At 35.9% G+C, this 19,698-nt stretch overlaps 1 protein-coding gene and 1 long non-coding RNA gene across 5 annotated transcripts; one reads left to right on the top strand and one right to left on the bottom strand.

Annotated features, from left to right (window-relative positions):
- Nucleotides 1–3,609: 3,609 nt before the first annotated feature.
- Nucleotides 3,610–7,107, bottom strand: LOC110894039. 4 transcript variants are annotated; one of them, XM_035980767.1, is made up of 3 exons: nt 6,239–7,086; nt 6,008–6,123; nt 3,610–5,359 (listed from the first exon to the last, which is right to left on the bottom strand). In XM_035980767.1, the coding sequence occupies exons 2-3, from the start codon at nt 6,021–6,023 to the stop codon at nt 4,320–4,322; spliced, it is 1,056 nt and encodes a 351-aa protein (XP_035836660.1). In that variant the 5' UTR covers nt 6,024–6,123; nt 6,239–7,086; the 3' UTR covers nt 3,610–4,319. The 4 variants fall into 4 exon arrangements, with proteins under 4 accessions (XP_035836660.1, XP_035836659.1, XP_021996888.1 ...); XM_035980766.1 differs by having other exon boundaries at nt 3,610–5,352; XM_022141196.2 differs by having other exon boundaries at nt 6,008–7,107.
- A 10,853-nt stretch (nt 7,108–17,960) lies between these two features.
- On the top strand, nt 17,961–19,366 carry LOC118484780. The gene is made up of 2 exons (XR_004874432.1): nt 17,961–18,173; nt 19,010–19,366. It is a non-coding gene; the product is annotated as an uncharacterized LOC118484780 (long non-coding RNA).
- The last annotated feature ends 332 nt before the right edge of the window (nt 19,367–19,698 follow it).

Here is a 19,698-nt window from a genome sequence, read left to right as displayed (position 1 = left end):
GTTAGATCTGTACCTGGTAGTTGAAAGAGAAGGAGGGCATCGACGGGCGGGTGACTAAAAATAACCTATGGGCCATGGTAGCCAAAGACATGGGTTTTGAGTATACTGATGAGGAATTAATGCGTTTAATGTACGCTATGTACTTAGATGTTCTTGTTTACTACCACAAGTTTAAAATCATTCAAACTAATGTTCATGATAAAGAAGTAACGGAAGAAAAGGAAATGCTGACAAGTAAAATAGATCTGAGAGGCAGCCGGAGTGAAGGAGATCAAGCAGAGCATGTTGCAGGTCAGGCTGAGAAGGACAAAGACTGTCAAGAGGTTGCTGAAAACCAGTCGGAACATTATGCATTTTTCGCCGACAATGACTGGCAGGGAATCAAGAGGCTGAATACAAGGAGGAGGTTCGATTTTAACCGGGCAAAAGCTGTTGTGGATGATGCCAATAACAGTGTTCTCAAGCACTCTCGTAAACACAATTATGTTTAGGGGAGAGTATTTGATATTATAAACATAATTATTCATATGTTATATGTATTTAATGTAGGATATATTACTTATGTCTATAAGTATGTAACGATATGAACGAAAGGGTATGTTGGCTGGTTGACACCGATTCAAAAACGGTTATTCCTGCCAAGTTTACCTGCCACATAACTGCTCTTCATAATGTATAAATGTTGGTTGCCGGGAACCTTTTTCCGGTACCAAGACAATTTAACCGCCAAAATTGTCCACAACTCAATCTCTGCAAATATTGTTCAAACCAAGTTTATCACCATGAATTCGATAAATCATGATGCTTCCGCTGTTTATAATTCTGGTGTCCAACATAAGGACCATTAAAATACGTTTAACAATCTCTTTTCTTCTTCGTATGTTCAATATTTAAATTCTGATTGTCTTACACTTCATGGGTTAATTAATTTCACCTTGAATTGCAATAAACAATTATGCATTTGATGTTGTAACTTTTTAAAATTTACCACACTATATCTTCTCATACTCATTTGCATTTAACCGTGTTTTGACCTACAAATTTGCTTTAATAGAAACTTCAAGATATAAATTTGGTTCGGTTGCATGGTTCGGTAATGGTTTCACTTAAATATGGCGGATCAGTTTGCTTGGGTTAAATCGGTTTTGTGGATGTGTGTAACTGAAACCAAACCAATTTTTTCCTATAACGCTACATCATTTTTCAAGCACCCACTTTTAGTATAAAAAAAGAACTAATATTATATTGTTTGTGTGTGTGAAGCCCACTCTCATGTTTAAAATGGGTTTGGATTCCGGACAAAGCTTAAGGACGTGTAAGGTGGGTGAGCTCCACAACAGGGAAGGTTTGGAAAATTCAGATGACACCACATCACCCGTGTTCGGGTGCTTTAAGAAGTTGATATCATTTGAGGTATGGGGCAACATCTCACCCTCCTAGACCCTACCAATAGTTCGGCTATAGGTGAGATTATACTTGGTATGGTTGTTGTTGTTGACAACTGGAAAATTGGTTTTTAATAAACCAACCTTTGTCCTGTTGGTAAATAATAATCTTACCTACGTAATTGTTATACAATAATCCTACCTATTAACATGTTGGTACTCAATGAACTTTCGTTAATTTTTTTAACTGAAGTTAGTTTTTTAAGTTTTATTTGTTACACAAACAGTCCCTGTAGTTGTAATTTACTAGTTTTAACTATTTTATAAAACAAAAAAACCTCAAGATAGTTTTAACTAATTTAATTACATGGCCCTTGACGTTTTTTTTTTTTGTTTTACAAAATAGTTAAAACTAGTAAATTATAACTACAAGGTTGTTTGTGTAATAAATAAAACTTAAAAACTAACTTTAGTTAAAAATAATTAACGGAAGTTCATTAAGAACCAACATGTTGATAGGTAGGATTATTGTATACCAATTACGTAGGTAAGATTATTATTTACCAACGAGACAAAGATTGGTTTATTAAAAACCAATTTTCCTTGACAATTTGTTTTAAGCTTTTTTTTTTTTTTTTTTTTTTGATAGTTTGATAAAATTTTGTACAACTTGTATTTTAACATTTTGTGTTCTAAGTTGCTATTTTGGAAAGCTAGATGAAATTATGCACAACTTTTCTTTTGACAGTTTGTATTGTACAAGTTATTTGTAACAACTATTACTTTTTTTTAGTTCTCAGTAAATTTAATTAACTATATGTACAATCTCTCTACTAATCGCATCACCGAACTAGATACTTTTGAGATTGAGCTAACTACACACACGCAAAAGGTAATCGATCATCAATATCACCATCTTCAACTTCAAATTCAAGAACTGGGGTTTCAAAACTTCACTTATGTGGTTTTGTTTGAGTTTAGAATCACTTTTCTTTTATGTTCCTGGGTTTTTAGCTTCCAGATAAATGTTAAATTTACACTTGAAATGCTCGGTGGTGTTCGTGTTTGTATTACAAATATGAAATCGGACAGTTAATGATACCTGTTAGTTGGTTCATGAGTTTGCTACAATTTATTTTATTGATGTATGGTTATGTTTGTTTTGCGTGCAGTTAACTGACAGTTAAAACTCATGGATTCTTCAAAAAATTGTTTGTTTGCGTGCATTAATTTGGATCTAGTACCGTTCAAAAGAAATGGTGATATTTAAGACCTCGGACTTGTATACAAATGGATGAAGACAAATAGTAGCAGACTGATGCGGGCCCAAGTGTGGAGGAGCGGGCTATCTCGTATTTGGAGGCCCAAGACCGTGTAACAAAAGGGGCTTCACTAAAATGACTCTAGTTTGGGGTACGGGGGTCGTTTTGGGCGTGCCTACGGCGGTTTGGGTCATCGCCCGGGCCAAAAAACGCTTATTTCTATTAGTTATTTACGTTTTTAAGTTTTTTTAAGTGTTTTGGGCATTTTGTTTTTGGGCTTGTGTTTGGCCTGTTGTCTTTTTGAGGCTCATTTCGAATTTCGGTTTCTATTTATATGTGTCAGACTTGAATTTTGAAACTACTCAATTTTTCACTTCAAATTCCTTGCCCTTTGGGTTGAATTTTAGGGTTGGGGAAAAACTACACGGGTATTCGTATAATCAACATGTTTGATCTTCATTTTCGTAACACACGCTACATCACAGACTCATTTGCACAACCACATTCAACAGTGTATAATTCATGCACACAAATAATTAGTTAAATTTCAGTTAAAGAGAGGTTACCATTGCAAGTAGTCTCTCTCTTTATATTTGTTTGAAACTGGAACTTGTTACTATAAAGTACTATAAAGTACTTTCAAGTCCCAACTAAGGTCCTTCTGGTTGGTTTATTGTTATTTATTACTTCGAAAAATTCAGCTAATGACCAACCCATTTAAAGTTATATTTTTTTATGAACGGCCGACAGAAAGTTATTTTATTAATGGTAGCAAGATGCTACCCACCAAAAAACTTACAAAAGATTCACGTCACCAATGAATACGCTACAACATATAACTACACAGACTAACCAACAATTTCAAACCGACACCAATCCCATTTAAAGTTATTAATGGAAGGAAGCATAAATTTTAAAACATTAATTATGAATAATCAACTATATATATATAAACATTTATTATCACACACAAAGCGTTGGCAATACAATTTTTTATTGAAACTTAACATAGACTCGTTAACACCAGGGGTTTCTGAAACTTTATGAAGGCCTCAAGTGAAAGAGAAATAACCTCTTTGCGGGACGTAGGCCACTGGATTCCACATATCACATGTCAGCGATACTCAGCCCAGAATTTGAACCATTTAATCAATAACAATACTAAGAATCTAACCCGGATATAATAAATAATATGAACATGAAGAGGGTGAACTGCATATAGCAAATTATCTAACTTGAACAACAACTAATTTGAATGAACAAAATTAAATTACTTGTCAATTATGAATATGAATTTGACCCAGGTATTTAGAATGATGAATTATTTAGCAAATTTGTCTAAATGCAATCAGTAATATATGACTCTAAATTACATAGTAATTTCCTGATTATTCATATTCCAACAGTATCTTAGTACTGAACTGCATTGAAAGATACCAAATTTGATGAAACAACTAATTCCATAGAGGGAAGAGTCAGGCAACCAACCGAAACAAAAACATAAATTTTATATATCACATCAACAATTACCCAAAACACCCAACGATTTTTCATTATTCATAGTCCAAATTAACTATTAACCTTTTTAAAACCCACAGAGAAACAGATACGATCCAATCAAATTGATATCACGAGAAAGGGGAATTGCAACGAACCATTGAACCTCGTGGTACTAAGATGAAGTACTTGAAGTTGAACCTTGTGGTGCCATGGAACTACTTGGAGTTTGGGAGAGATTTGCGGCCATGACAGCAACTTTTTTACATCTATCGATGAAGTATTTGTCAAGCTCTACAGCAACACCTTCCGCATGTAAGCCACGTATATGTGGTACTAACGGAGCACAAGCTGTATGCATGGACTGGAGACATTCATGACAATGATAGAAAGCACCATTTGGATTAATTTCCTCTTCGCAAACTTCACAAAAATAGTCACCTATATGGTCTTCAACTGGGCTGTAACATAAGGTCATGGGGTGCTTGTCATACCTGTGCCTAGTTGTTTCTGGCAATAACAAAGCACACTCCATATGCAGATGAAAATCACACAACATGCAAGTATATGAAGTTTCTCTGGGATCTGTGAAATCAGACAAACATACACGACAATAACCCTTGTTCAACCATTTGTCATGAAGTCTATGAAACAGGTGATATGGGTGAGATTTATGTGTAATAAATGTAGGTGCGAGTGCACACCAAACATGGATATAGCAATCACACGTGACGCAGCGGTAAGCAAATCTATAGCAAGAGTAGTAGCAGACACTACAAGGTGCCGGCCGCTCGTGTACCTCCGGCATGAAAATAATGGTATGTTGGAGATAACTACGTTCGTCATATCTGCAAGATGGATGGCCTTTTAATTCAGTGGGCACCCGTGTGCACCACTCGTGGAGACGGAAGCGGCATTTTGTGCACTCGTAAAATGGCATGGCTATGATTGGTGTCCGACATGCTCTGCATTCATAATAATACAATGTAATATTATTGCATTGTGAATCCACAAGAACCAGTGGATGTTCATGACTATTATGAGTTATGCTCATCTCATAATTAGTTTTGGATAAAAGGTCTGTGAATATGCAGCAACTTAGATCTGGGAGAGGGAAATCAAGAACATGATAACGGTCCTTCATATCTTTATACTGTTCAAAGGTTAGATCGTCGAGCGGGTAATCAACATCCTCTCCTGTACCCAATCTTGAATCTTTGAAAGATTAATTAAATTCCGTTAGACATATGTATTTCTAAAGAACATTTTTTAATATCTTTCTTTTTCACGTTAATTTGAAATTTAACAAAGTATATGTCATATCAAATAATTTGGGTTAAATCTTGTGCACAGATTAATAGAGCATAAATAAAAATGTTACACATAAAATCTATGCGGGTATATTTCTTTACCAAAAAAAAAAACACACTTACTCTTAGGATTTAAATAATAGTTAAATAACACTTTAAAATAAGTCTAAAAATATAGAAACAAGAAATGTGAATAAAGAAAAGTATACAATAAAATAAATAATAAGTTTAAAAGTATATAATATCATTGGTGATCGAGATTAAAATGCATCCAATTAAGTGAACAAATAAGTAAAACAGAGAAAGGTTTGGTAAAGGGTAACGATTCTACTAACACATGATTGATTAACTAAAAAAAAAGGATTTTAGGACTTCAGGGTACTTTTAGCACCACATTATGAACTAACATAAAATTTCTGATTAAGTAAAAAAAAGGATTTTAGGACTTTAGGGTATATTTAGCATCACATTATGAACTAACATAAAATTTATATAATTGATGAAGAAGTTGATGGTTGCAGTAAACACATTACAAAAATAAGTAATATATTACCGATTATTTGTTCCATGTATGTGAAAATGGAATTTGAAGGCTCCCATATTGAATTTGCACAATCCGCATGAGCATAATATCGGCATTTCTCGCATTTATAAACCCAAAAATTCTCTCTGTCAGAAAAGGAATTATCACATACTCTACATGTAGGATAAAATTTAGCCTTTTGATCTATTGCCGGAAAAGAGTAAGCAAGAATGAGTGGATGGGTATGAGAGAAACGGCCACCTGTACCATCTTGAATTAGCAACCTCTTTGGCTGGAAAACACAATCGTTATGGGCAGAAAAACGAAAACATGTGGAACATTCATAGAAGACCCCTCTATGTTCCTTTCCACAAGCGTCACATTCTGCCGAAACTTGTTTGTGTTTACAGAATGGAATTAATGGGTGTTGATGGCTAGGGTGATAAATAGTATGATATTGTACATCACCGATGGCACAATCTAAACATATGCTAAACATACATCTAGAGCATCCATATCTGAGTTGCATATTCCGAGGAGTACTTTTGCACATATGGCACTGCCCTAGCGACTCGTCTAGAAAGAGGGCAAGAGAATGTGCACTATGTGACACATGTTGCAACGTTGTTGGAAAATTTTTACATAATTTGTGAAGTGAGTAATCGCATTGATCACATTTATAGTAATACCTATGTAAATAGGTGATTTCTTGTTCGCAACGAGCACATGGACATCGAAAGGCTTGTTTGATTATCAAATCTTCCTCATCATCGTATACTTGTTCATCATGTGGATATTTTGGATTCAAATCTATAAGAGATAGTGAATGCTTATGTTGTAACACCACCATATTGCATGTATCCATATTTAACAATGGATCCAAAGAACAAGAGGAAGGATTTAACAATGAATTCAAAGAACAAGAGGAAATGATTTTTAAGAGTGAACTGGATAACTTGATCCAGATTTAACACTGATTGAAATAACAAGAGAAGGATTTCACAATGAATCGAAAGAACAAGAGGAAATGATTTTTAAGAGTGAACTAGATAAACAAGAGGAAATGATTTTAAGAGTGAACTATATAACTTAATATCACATACAAAAGATCGATGATAACTTGCAGGTATGAAGGACAATATGTTGGATCAAATTTATATGCTTATCTCTCTTTTCTTGTTAAGTTGGTAAAGGTATAACTGTACTTTAAATTAAACTCCTTTATTCTTTTCTTAAGGTGAAATTGTTCCTCCATTGTCCCTTTGGAGGTCATTGATACAAGAAAAGAATACTTGTTTTGTTCTTACACAAAAGATACCAAGCTTGTTTGATACATGCATGCTTTTTATATGTATGCATCACGTTTTTTAATCTCTCTCTTTTAAGGCCTTTTTTATTGAAAAAATATTCAAATGACTTGATTGTCTATTATTAAATTAGGCAAAAGATCAAATACAAATAATCTTAACATACTAAACATACAAATTGAAGGAAAACCCAAAAAGATAAGGTGGCATTTTTGTAATTACCACCAACTATCAAAGTTACAACCAAAAATACCTAAAAAAACACAATTTTTTTTTAACATTTTTTATTAAAAAATCGCTACATTTCGTTAGCAAAAAAAAAAAAAAAAATTTTTGGCTGCTACTAAAAGTAGCGATTTTTTAATAAAAAATGTTAAAAAAATAAAATAAAATAATTTGTGTGTTTTTTTTTATTTTTTTAGATTTTTTAGGTTTTTTGGGGGGTTTAGTTTTTAGCATTTTAGCTTGGGTGGGGGGGGGGGGAGGGGGTTAGATTTTTTTTAGGTTTTTGGGGGTGGGGGGGGGGGGGTTAGGTTTTTTTAGGTTTTTGGGGGTGGGGGGGGGGGTTAGGTTTTTTTTAGGTTTTTGGGGGTGGGGGGTTTAGGTTTTTTTTTGGGGTGGGGGGAGTGGTTAGGTTTTTTAGGTATATTTGTAGAGTAACTTTGATAGTTATTGATAATTACAAAAATGCCACCTTGTCTTTTTGAGTTTTCCTTCAATTTGTATGTTTAGTATGTTAAGATTATTTGTACAAGAACTTTACCCTATTAAATTAATCCATTCCCTGTTAAAGATTTTGCAAATGTGATATTTAATCAGATTGAAGTCTCAACAGTGAAACTAGTTTAAATGTGATATTTAATCCCCCAAGATCCTTAAGATCAAAATCAAAAAGCAAATGGTGCGTAATGATATGTATGAAACCTGAATTGAAAATATTGAGTAATTGTTAGAGGTGGTTTCTGTTTAAGTTTTTATCTCTGACGGGTTAAATATGTATAGTTTAAAAGAACGGGTCAAAAGTCATACAGCCCCCAAAACCGATGCATCACAAATAAAAAATATGTTAATAATATAGTTTGACTAAAAATTTATAAACCCGTTGAAAAGAATAATGTTCAAAACAGTAGCTTTGTTTTTGAGTTTAGACTATGGGGTATGTGTTGGATCAGTTCTGTTTAAACATAATGGAAAACATGAATAATATACCTGTTACAGCAGACAGGTCGGTAGAGAATCCAGTCAGAGATGCAGCCATAGAGTTCGACATGATTGTCAGGATGATCTGGTTCCTCCTTAGGGTGTAAGGTGATGATGGTGAAGAATCGAAAGTAGGGTTGATTTCGGTTATGGGGAGAGAGACGAATTTGATGTTATGAGGGTTTTGTAATTGTGTAATGTGTGTAACCCTTAAACTCTCTAATAATCCCCTTATTTATACACCCAAGAGGAAACCTAATTAGTTAATAAGGGTAATATGGTCCATCAACAATTACCAACTAATTATTAATAGGTTATTAATATATTTTGATCTAATATAATATAAATGATTATAAAGGCTACAAGATTAAATATTACATTAATAATATATTTAATCTCACATTCTCCCACTTAGCCGAGTAATCATTTATCATGAGTATTAGGTAAGCCTGGCCAGGAGTTAACACTCATTTTAGCTCTAAACCAAGAACTATAGCAGAGAAATACAGCCGTTGAATCATCATTCGACTCAGGACCCCCATTAGTCATACTATAGCCTCAATTTAAAACCTAATAGTTACGATCAAAATATGTATAAGCCCTTTAGCGTCTGATTTGTATTTATATTTGTCTATATGTCATTACACCGGCAGAACATATGTTAGAGACATACAAAATCAAACTGAGAAAATTTCATTAATTAAAACATAAGCTAGTACAATATGCCATTAAATAAGGTCTTTAGTAAGTCCCATATTCGTTACATGTTCTTCGAAAACTTTAGGTGGGAGACCTTTAGTCATCGGATCCGCAAGCATATCTTTAGTACTAATATACTCAATACAAAGATTATTTTCCTCAACTCGTTAACGTACGAACAAGTATTTTGTATCGAGATATAAACCAGCTCCAGTCGAACTGTTACTGTTCGAGAAACTAACGGCAGCTGAGTTATCACAGTAAAGCTTCAATGGTCTAGAAATGGAATTAACGATTTTGAGTCCAGTGATCAGATTTCTAAGCAACATTCCATGACAGGTTGCCTTGTAAACAGCAATGTATTCTGCCATCATTGTGGAAGTTGTAGTTAACTGTTGTTTATGACTCTTCCATGAGATAGGTCCGCCTGCTAACATAATGATGTAGCCCGAAGTGGATTTCTTGTCATCTTTGCATTTGGCAAATTCAGAATCAGAATAACCTACCACTTCTAAATGATCACTTCTTCTATAAGTCAGTTTATAGTCTTTCGTCCCTTGCAGATATCTGAGGACCTTCTTAGCTGCTTTCCAGTGATCTAGGCCAGGATTAGTCTGATAACGGCCTAGCATTCCAGCAATATAAGCGATATCTGGGCGAGTACAGACTTGAGCATACATCAGGCTCCCGACTAAACGTATCTGGCTCATTTGCTCCTTTTCAACCTCTGTTGTCGGACACTGGAATGAACCGAAAACATCTCCCTTAACTACTGGAGCGACGGAGGGTTTGCACTGTTGCATGTTGTAACGTGTAAGGACACGATCTATGTAAGTCTTTTGAGACAATCCTAAGATCCCTTTGTGTCTATCTCGGTGAATTTCGATGCCAATGATGTAAGAAGCATCTCCGAGATCCTTCATGTCGAAGTTATGCGAAAGTAACCGCTTCGACTCATGCAACATGTCTAAACTATTACTTGCCAAAAGAATATCATCTACATAAAGGACAAGTATAGTGAAGTTACTCCCACTCATCTTGAGGTAGGTGCATTGATCCACTTGATTCTTCATAAAACATTGCCTCTTCATGACTTCATCAAACTTGAGATACCATTAACGTGATGCTTGTTTTAACCCATAAATGGATTTCTTCAACTTACAGACTAGATGCTCCTGACCTTCAGGTTTAAAGCCTTCAGGTTGTTTCATGTAAACATCTTCGTCTAAGTCTCCGTTAAGGAAAGCAGTTTTGACGTCCATCTGATGCAGCTCTAAATCAAAATGAGCTACTAGGGCCATAACGATCCTTAATGAATCTTTACGAGAGACAGGTGAAAACGTCTCTTGATAATCAATTCCCTCTTTCTGAGTGTAGCCCTTTGCAACCAATCTCGCTTTATAGCGTTCAACGTTCCCATTCGGATCCAGTTTTGTTTTGAACACCCATTTACAACCTACAGGTTTGACACCGTTGGGTAATTCTACCAAATCCCAAACGTCATTTTTCTTCATGGATTCAAGCTCATCAATCATTGCTTTGTTCCATTCAGAAGACTGATCACTGCTAATGGCTTCATTATAAGAGATAGGATCATTGAGCTTTCCAGCATCCATTTCAGTCAGGTAGGTAACATAATCATCCCAATTAGTAGGCCGTTTCTGCCTAGATGACCTCCTGAGCTGATTTTCGGGTGCAGCATTGTCTTGGTTTTGAGCGTTTGATGTGCCTTCGTTATGAGGTATAATGGGTTCTGGTTGTGGAGTTGGAGTTTGTGCAGTGGTTTCAGGTGCAGTTGCATGGGGTACAAGAGGAGTAAACGGAGTAATGGTAAGCGACGAGTCTCCCCCCCCCCCGCGTCTTGTACTTCTTGCAATTCTTCGTAAGGGTTGGTACTGCTCCCACTGACCTTGAAATCCTCCAGGAACGCAGCACGCTTGGTTTCAACAATACGGGTGACATGGGAAGGACAATAGAAACGATAACCCTTTGAATGATCAGGATACCCAATAAAGAAACAGGTAACTGTTTTAGGGTCAAGTTTCCTTAGGAAAGGATTATAGAGTTTTGCTTCAGCAATGCAGCCCCATACTTTCATATATTTAAGACTCGGTTTCCTTCCTGTCCAAAGTTCATAAGGAGTTTTAGGGACAGACTTAGAAGGAACTCTATTGAGTATATGAACAGCTGCTTTTAACGCTTCAGTCCAGAGGAATAATGGTAAATTAGTGTTGGCTAACATACTGCACACCATGTTCATAAGGGTACGATTTCTTCGTTCAGCGACACCGTTCTGCTGAGGTGTACCAGGCATGGTGTATTGGTTCACAATCCCCTGGCCCTTACAAAACTCATAAAATGGACCAGGAGCTTGACCCACATCAGTACGTCTTCCATAATATTCACCGCCTCTGTCTGATCTCACAACTTTAATCTGACGATCTAATTGTTTTTCAACTTCAGCTTTATAATCTTTAAAAGTTGTAAGAGATTCAGACTTTTCCTTTATAAGATACAAGTACATGTAACGAGAATAATCATCAATGAAAGTGATAAATGAAGTATGTCCTGTGATGCCAGCGATTTGATAGGGACCACTAATATCAGTGTGAATGAGTTCTAATAAATTAGAGCTCCTAGTGGCACCTTTCTTATTCGCTGATGTCATTTTGCCTTTAAGACATTTGACACATGTTCCAAAATCAGTGAAATCGAGAGGAGGTAAGACTTTATCCTTTACGAGACGATTTAATCGTTCTCTTGAGATGTGGCCTAAACGTTGATGCCACAACATAGATGAAGTCTCTAAGTCTCGAATTTGTTTCTTTTCCATCTTTGTGAGTGATTCATTAATATTATATGACAACAAAGATTTGGAAAAATTATCATCTAGTTCTAATCTATAGAGACCACCATCCAGAATGCCAGTACCATAAACAACGGAATCATAGAGAATAGAGAGTTTGCGATGACTATGAGAAACAACAAAACCGTCTATGTCTAACTTTGGTCCTGATACAAGGTTCCGAGTTACCTCAGGAACATATAAGGTATCATAAAGTTTAATACATAAACCGGTTTTCAAAAATAATTGTAATGTTCCTATGGCCTTCGCTTCTAATTCCCGATCATCCCCAACTTTAAGTGTTCTTTGGTTTCTTCCCAGCTTCCGGATTGTAAGGAATCCCTGAAGTGAATTGGTAACATGAACCATAGAACCAGAATCAAACCACCAAGAATTAGCAGGAACATTTAAATTAAAGGACTCAAGTATCATGAAAAAATCGTTACCTTTCTTAGCCAGCCACTCCTTGAAGTCAGGGCATTCCTTTTGCTTATGTCCTGTCTTCTTACAGAACTTGCAATAGGGTTTGCCTAAGGAGTTCTTAGAGCTGGAAGGTGCACTTGTATTAGGATTTGGATTTGGCTTTTGAACCTTAGAAGCATCCTTTCTTTGATAATTGTGCTTCCTCTTCTTTGAGCTGGAGGTGGTGAAGTTAGCAACATCAGTAGTGCGATCCATCTTCATACGCTCTTCCTCCTGCACGCACATAGCGATCAGTTCACTCATCGTCCATTTGTCCTTCTGAGTGTTGTAATTAATCTTGAATGCTTCATAGGACGAAGGAAGCGAAGTGATGATGAAGTGAACAAGAAAACCATCACTGATCTCCATCTCTAGGCCCTTCAGCTTATTGGCCATGTCATGCATCATCATGATGTGCTCGCGAATGCCGCTACTCCCATCATACTTAGTTGTCACCAGCTTGAGAATAAGAGTGCTAGCGTGTGCCTTTGATGTTCCCTTGAATTGATTCTCCACAGAAGCCAAATAGGTTTTAGCATCTTCAGAATCAGGAATGGCTCCTCTGATTGAGTTATGAATGGACTGCTTCATGAACATGAGAGACATGCGGTTACACCTAGTCCATTTATCATGGACTATCTGCTCAGCAGCAGTACTTGTAGCGGTAAGGTCCGCTGGCTTATTCTCTCTTAGAGCATAATCAAAGTCCAGCAGCCCAAGCGTAAGCATGAGAGCATCCTTCCATGCAGCAAAGTTATCACCAGTCAAAGGTGGAATCCCACAATTGGGTGCTGATAGTGGAAATAAGATGAGCAAGTTATGATACTAAGAAAGAAGTCCTAATGTGATCTAATGGGCTTGTGATACTAAGGCAGACGTAAATAATGACCATTTTAATTATGAAGCTGTGATAATGTCTATTACTAACATCAAAATAATAGACTTAGTTAAAAAATTCGACTTAAACGAAGACAAATCAGCTTTGGCCAGAAGTGTAATCATTTAAGTATGTGTGCAAAGTAATCGTGACAAATCAGCTTTGGCCAGAAATGAGACAATCACTTTAGTTATGCACTTGTCAAACATGCTAAACATAAATGAATTAAATCAGCTTTGGCCAGAATTAAGACATTTCACGTTTGTAATGCATACTCAACATAGCTTTCATAATACCTGAACAATAAATAGATGTATTAAATCAGCTTTGGCCAGAATTAATACATCAGAAGCTCATTCAAGTAAAGCTATTTTTTGGTTTTGTAAAATTATCTGATTCTGATTAATTAATTAAGTGTTAACAAAACCAAGTATTTAATAGCAAACCACATGTTAGCGCGGATCGAACTGAGTTTTGGTCACATTTAAACAGCCTAAGGTGATGAGGTCTCGAGTCATGGTCTCGAGTTAGGTATCGACTGAGTTTTGAGATCTCGAGTTAGTTATGAGGTCTCGACTCGCAACCTTAGTCTCGAGTTGTAGCTTTATGGTCTCGAGTCGCAACCTTATGGTCTCGAGTTATGACCTTATGGTCTCGAGTAGCAACCTTGGTCTCGAGTAGCAACATTATGGTCTCGAGTTATGACCTTATGGTCTCGGGTAGCAACCTTGGTCTCGAGTAGCAACCTTGGTCTCGAGTAGCAACCTTATGGTCTCGAGTTATGCAGATTTGAGAGCACTTATGACTTTGAGTCGAGACCTTGTGGTCTCGAGTCGAGACCTTGTGGTCTCGAGTCGAGATCTGATGGTCTCGATTCGCAGTCTGATGATCTCGAATCCCTGTTAACAGCTGTTTTGTGATGATAACTGAAAACTCGAAATTTTAGGGATTGTGGGATAATGTTTCCTGTAAACTTATCAAAAGATTTCGAAAATAATAACTGATTATCTTTTAACAGTTTCCGAAATTTTTAGTAGATAAAATTCAGATCAAAAACAGTAAAACACCCACTAATCCGGATTATATTCCAAAACTTAATGAATTTTTCGAGTTTTCTTAGAACAATATGATGAACCCTAAAAAAATAAAATCATAATTCTGGGTTCTGAAATCTAGATTTTAAGATTTTTGTTGACAGATTTCGGATACTAGGTTACCCATTACGATTTCGAGTCAATTTATCAATCAATTATTTTCCGAAAACAGGGATTTCGGTAACAGGACTCGAAACAGCCGTGATTTTTATGAACTTTCAAAATTCCGTTTTCCAGATTTTTGATCCCAGAATAATGTATACAAAACCAGAACTGATTTATCAACATATGCTCTGATACCACATGTTGGATCAGTTCTGTTTAAACATAATGGAAAACATGAATAACATACCTGTTACAGCAGACAAGCCGGTAGAGAATCCAGTCAGAGATGCAGCCATAGAGTTCGACATGATTGTCAGGATGATCTGGTTCCTCCTTAGGGTGTAAGGTGATGATGGTGAAGAACCGAAAGTAGGGTTGATTTCGGTTATGGGGAGAGAGACGAATTTGATGTTATGAGAGTTTGTAATTGTGTAATGTGTGTAACCCTTAAGCTCTCTAATAATCCCCTTATTTATACACCCAAGAGGAAACCTAATTAGTTAATAAGGGTAATATGGTCCATCAACAATTACCAACTAATTATTAATAGGTTATTAATATATTTTGATCTAATATAATATAAATGATTATAAAAGCTACAAGATTAAATATTACATTAATAATATATTTAATCTCACAGTATGGGGCGGGGTTGGGGGTGGGTTGGAGTGAAACGCCCAAGTCACCACCCCAGGTGGGCTTGGGTTTGGGCGTGGCCCCATTGGCATGGGATTCAGCCCGGGCGTTGGACGGGGCTATCCACATGATATGGTGAAACCTCATTGGCCAAGAGCACTAGCCACGCCCCACCATACCGCTTTGAAATTGGCTTTTGGTCTTGGGTGCCCTATACTCCACGTGTCGCACCATGCCCCCAACCACGCCCTACCATATCCACTTGAAATGCTTGATGTTCATCAAATTTGAAACCGGACTGTTAATGATACCGATTAGTTGGTTCATGAGTTTGCTACAGCTTATTGGTGTATGGTTATGTTTGTTCTGTGTGAAATTAAATGACAATTAGAACTCCTGGATTCTTCAAAAAGTTTATTGGACCGTCAGTCATGCCATCAAATCGTAGTTGAGCCTTATTAGGCCACACGGGGCGGTTATAGCATCACGCGTTATAGCATATGTATAACTCGTTATTTCCACCGCCGGTACAAAGTAAAACGCGTTATAGTATCACGCATTCCAATTTTCGTTATTTTTATCACGCCGTTATTATTTTTTTTTGTGAGTGTATTGTTGGTTGGGGGAAAATTGTTGGGTGTGGTGGTGAGTGATGACCACCCCCACTAAAAAAGGTTGTGAGTGATGGAAAAATGGTCGTTGACATGGCGGAACTTGATTGGTGCTTATGAGTGACAAATTCTATCACTAGTGAACCACCCTCCCTCCCCTTATTACTTATATTTTTCATTAATTTTGATGTAGCACCGTTAAAAAAATTGATTTAGTTGTTATATATGTTTGGGATGGGTGATGTTTTGAAGCCATAACTTATATTGCCATTGACAGAGATTAGAAACATTGTCACTAGAATAAGTAGCATCTTATTTACCTGAGATAAGATAAAAACTCCTGAATTTATACAAGAGTTGAAAATTTCTGCCCACTACTTATTAATGGGTTGATTTGGCTTGTGTTCGAGAGTCGACCCGGCCCGTGCCAAACATGACGTGTACTAAGAAGTGACATGGTACTGTAGAGCGAATGGGTTGATTTGGGTTGTGTTTCTCAACATCACCAATATTTTTAACAAGAGTATAGTGCAATTCAACTGCCAAGTTTCGCTCAGAAGATGTGCGAAAGTGTCAAACCTTTTCTTTTTATTAAAGAAATTATAAAAATTTTGATGACTTTCTTTCTACAGACAAGTTCATAGTACCATGAAGGAAGACCAATAGTAGCAGAATCATTTGCACAAGTGCACAACCACATTCAACAGTTTGTATTATTCATGTATACAAAAAAAGTAGTTAAATTTCCGTTAAAGAGAGGAGGGTGCCATTGCAAGTAGTCTCTTTTGTTGAATGGTACAGAGAAAGAAGAGATGAATTGTTTGATAATATTGATTTTTCTTGATAACATGACAAAGAAAAAAAAGCTCAATTTATAGTCCTCACATAAACATAAAAAAGGAAAACCATTAATTGTTGATTGGCTGTCTTTTACTGTGATTGAGGAGAGACAACTGGGTCAATCTTCTATTTTGGGAGCTGATAATTCTGTCATAATACTTTACTAGGATTTTTACCCGACGCGTATTGCGGCGGCGTCGAAAGTTAAATTAACTCGTATTTATACTTTATATTTGACCCGACTCTTTACTAAAAATAATTACGTCACCGTTGAATGAAAATGTATTATATTTGACCCAACTCGCTTTCGAATAAAGTTTACGAACGTACACAAAATAAGTATAAAACGTATTATTTTTTACCAGACTCGCTTGAGAAAAACGTTTGTGACAAAACGTGAGTTGTTTATGTTGAAACGTGAATTTAAAATGACAGGTACGTTAAAACTGCGAGTCACAGAGCGTTACGTCGGCGACACCTTAGTTGTTTATAGTTGACGATACGTTATGTGATGTATTGACCACATATATAAAACGCGTGTTTGACGTATCCGATCAAACTCAGTGTAACATATATAAGCATTGTGGTTACAATGTATAATGATAACAATAACGTGTGATGCCCGCACGTGACATTACACGTTTTTTACTTTGTTACACACAACACGTTCTTGTCATTAACGTCATTAGACAACTGTACGGCTCGCTCATTAACAATATTTTAGACAACCGTATAAAGTCATAAAAGTAATTTAGACATTAACATGGTTAGACATAGATAAAAAAAATAGCATATTAATGTGTTACATTATGGTCTAAAGTCGTAAAAGCAATTGAAATAAAATGAGACGTCAAGTTATTAAGTAGAAAACGTTGGCGGATCAAAGTTATCAATTACCAAAAGTTAAAAGTTAAAAGTGAATGTGTAACTTCATTAGTTTGAGAGTGTGAAGTGAAAAAGATAAAAGTAAGGGGTTAGAAAGTAAAAGTATAGGGGTTGGAATTGTAATATATAAAAATTGAAAGGAGTAATGTGTAGAGGCTAAATATGTATTTTTTTAAAAGTTAAGGGCTTAAAGGAAAAGGTCACCGACCTTTGTATTTAATATATATGTAATTTTTTAACATCTTTCACTCTCTGTTTGTGTTTGAAACTTGTACATATTTCCAACGTATATTAAGTGTTACTTATTATAAAAAATCAATCATCAACAATTCCCCACACATGTACCTAAATGTGTAGATACTTACCCACACATTTACATGTGTAGGTAAACTATGTGTGGGTAAAGACCACAAATTCTTGTATCTCAAGAAATTCGCAGATTCCTATATCATTGTACTGTTGTATGTAGATGATATGTCGATAGCAGGGTCAGACATGTCACATATTAATAAGCTGAAGCAACAGATTTCTGAAGAATTTGAAATGAAAGATTTAGGTCCTGCCAAGTAAATTCTTCGCATGAGCATCATGAGGGAGATACTTCTGAGATTGAGCTAACTACACACTCGCAAAAGGTAACCCATCATCAATATCATCATCTTCAAATTCAAGAACTGGTGTTTCAAAACTTCATATCTGTAGTTTTCTTTTTGAGTTTAGAATCACCTTTTTTATGTTCAATGGTTTTTAGCTTTCAGATAAACGTGAAATTAATACTTGAAATGCTCTATGTTCGTGTATGTATTACAAATCTGAAATCGGACAATTAATGATACTTGGTAGTTAATTCATGAGTTTGTTACAACTTAGTTTATTGATGTATGGTTATGTTTGTTTCGCGTGCAGTTAAATGTGAGTTAAAACTCATGGATTCTTCTAAACATTCTAAGTAATATTGGACCTTCAGTCATGCCATCAAATCTTAGTCGAGCCTTATTATTACTTATGTTTTTCATTAATTAATTTTGCTTTAGTCCCATTAAAAAAAAATAATAATTTCCATTTAGTTGTTGTGTAGGTGTGGGATTGGGGGATGTTTTGAAGCCGAAACTTATATTGCCATTGATAGATACATTGTCACTAGAACTGGTAGCATCCTGTTTACCTAAGGTAAAATAAAGGCTCCTGATTTAATACAAGAGTTGGCAATTTGTACCCGTTACTTATTAATGGGTCAATTTGGGTTGAGTTTGTGAGTCGACCCGGCCCGGATTAAGAAGTACTAAGAAGTGACATGGGACTGTAGAGTGAACTGGTCGATCTGGGTTGTGTTTCTCAACATTACCAAATTTTTTTTAACACGAGTATAGTGCAATTCAACTGCAAAGTTTCCGGATAGAAAACGTATCAAAGTGTCAAACCTTTTTTTTTATTAAAGAAATTATAAAATTTTGAGGACTTTCTTTTACAGACAAGTTCATAACCACCTTTTCACGAGGCTCTTGAAGATTTTGTTGCCCAACACATCAAATTCCGAGGATCCAATGAAAGATGGTGATGATTTAAGATCTCAGAGTTGTATACAAATGGACGAAGAGAAATAGTAGCAGACACATTTGCACAACCACATTCAACAATTTGTATTATTTATGTACGCAAATAATTAGTTAAATTTCAGCTAAAGAGAGGTCAAAAGGAGGGTGCCATTGCAAGTAGTCTCTCTCTGTTTTTGAAACTTGAACTTGATCTAAAGTACTTTCAAGTCCCAACTAAGGTCGTTTTGATTTATTGTTATTTATTAGGAGTAATGTATTCAAATCTCAACTATTGTTAATTGGTCGCCATTGGTCTCAACAACAAAAATCACCACCGGTAGTCCCAACTATTATCTTATTGTTCTCCAATAGACCCTGACTAACGAACCATAACGCCGTTAGGCGTCGGTCGCCCGAAAAACGTTTTTGGCCGGAAAAAAAGTTCCTAAAGGTTCGATCTAAGGTTAAAAAGAGGTTTGGGACGAAAAAGTTGAGTTTTTTCGGACAAAAAAAAGTTTTCCGCCGACCTCAATAATTGGGGCTTTTACTAGAAAAAAAAAAGATTTTTACATATTTCTCCCTCCTAAGCTATCTTATTACGTATTTCCCCAAACCAAAAAAACAT

Source organism: Helianthus annuus, chromosome 12, assembly GCF_002127325.2.
Source record: "Helianthus annuus cultivar XRQ/B chromosome 12, HanXRQr2.0-SUNRISE, whole genome shotgun sequence".
NCBI lineage: Eukaryota > Viridiplantae > Streptophyta > Magnoliopsida > Asterales > Asteraceae > Helianthus > Helianthus annuus.
The sequence above is the reverse complement of the archived record's forward strand: the minus strand, read 5'-3'. Positions and strand labels throughout refer to the sequence as shown.

Excerpts from the sequence above, each read along its gene's own strand:
- LOC110894039 (XM_022141196.2), bottom strand. The coding sequence starts at position 6,842 with ATGGATACATGCAATATGGTGGTGTTACAACATAAGCATTCACTATCT. Across the intron at positions 5,360-6,007 it reads ATACATGGAACAAATAATCG|ATTCAAGATTGGGTACAGGA; the intron begins GTAATATATTAC and ends AATCTTTCAAAG.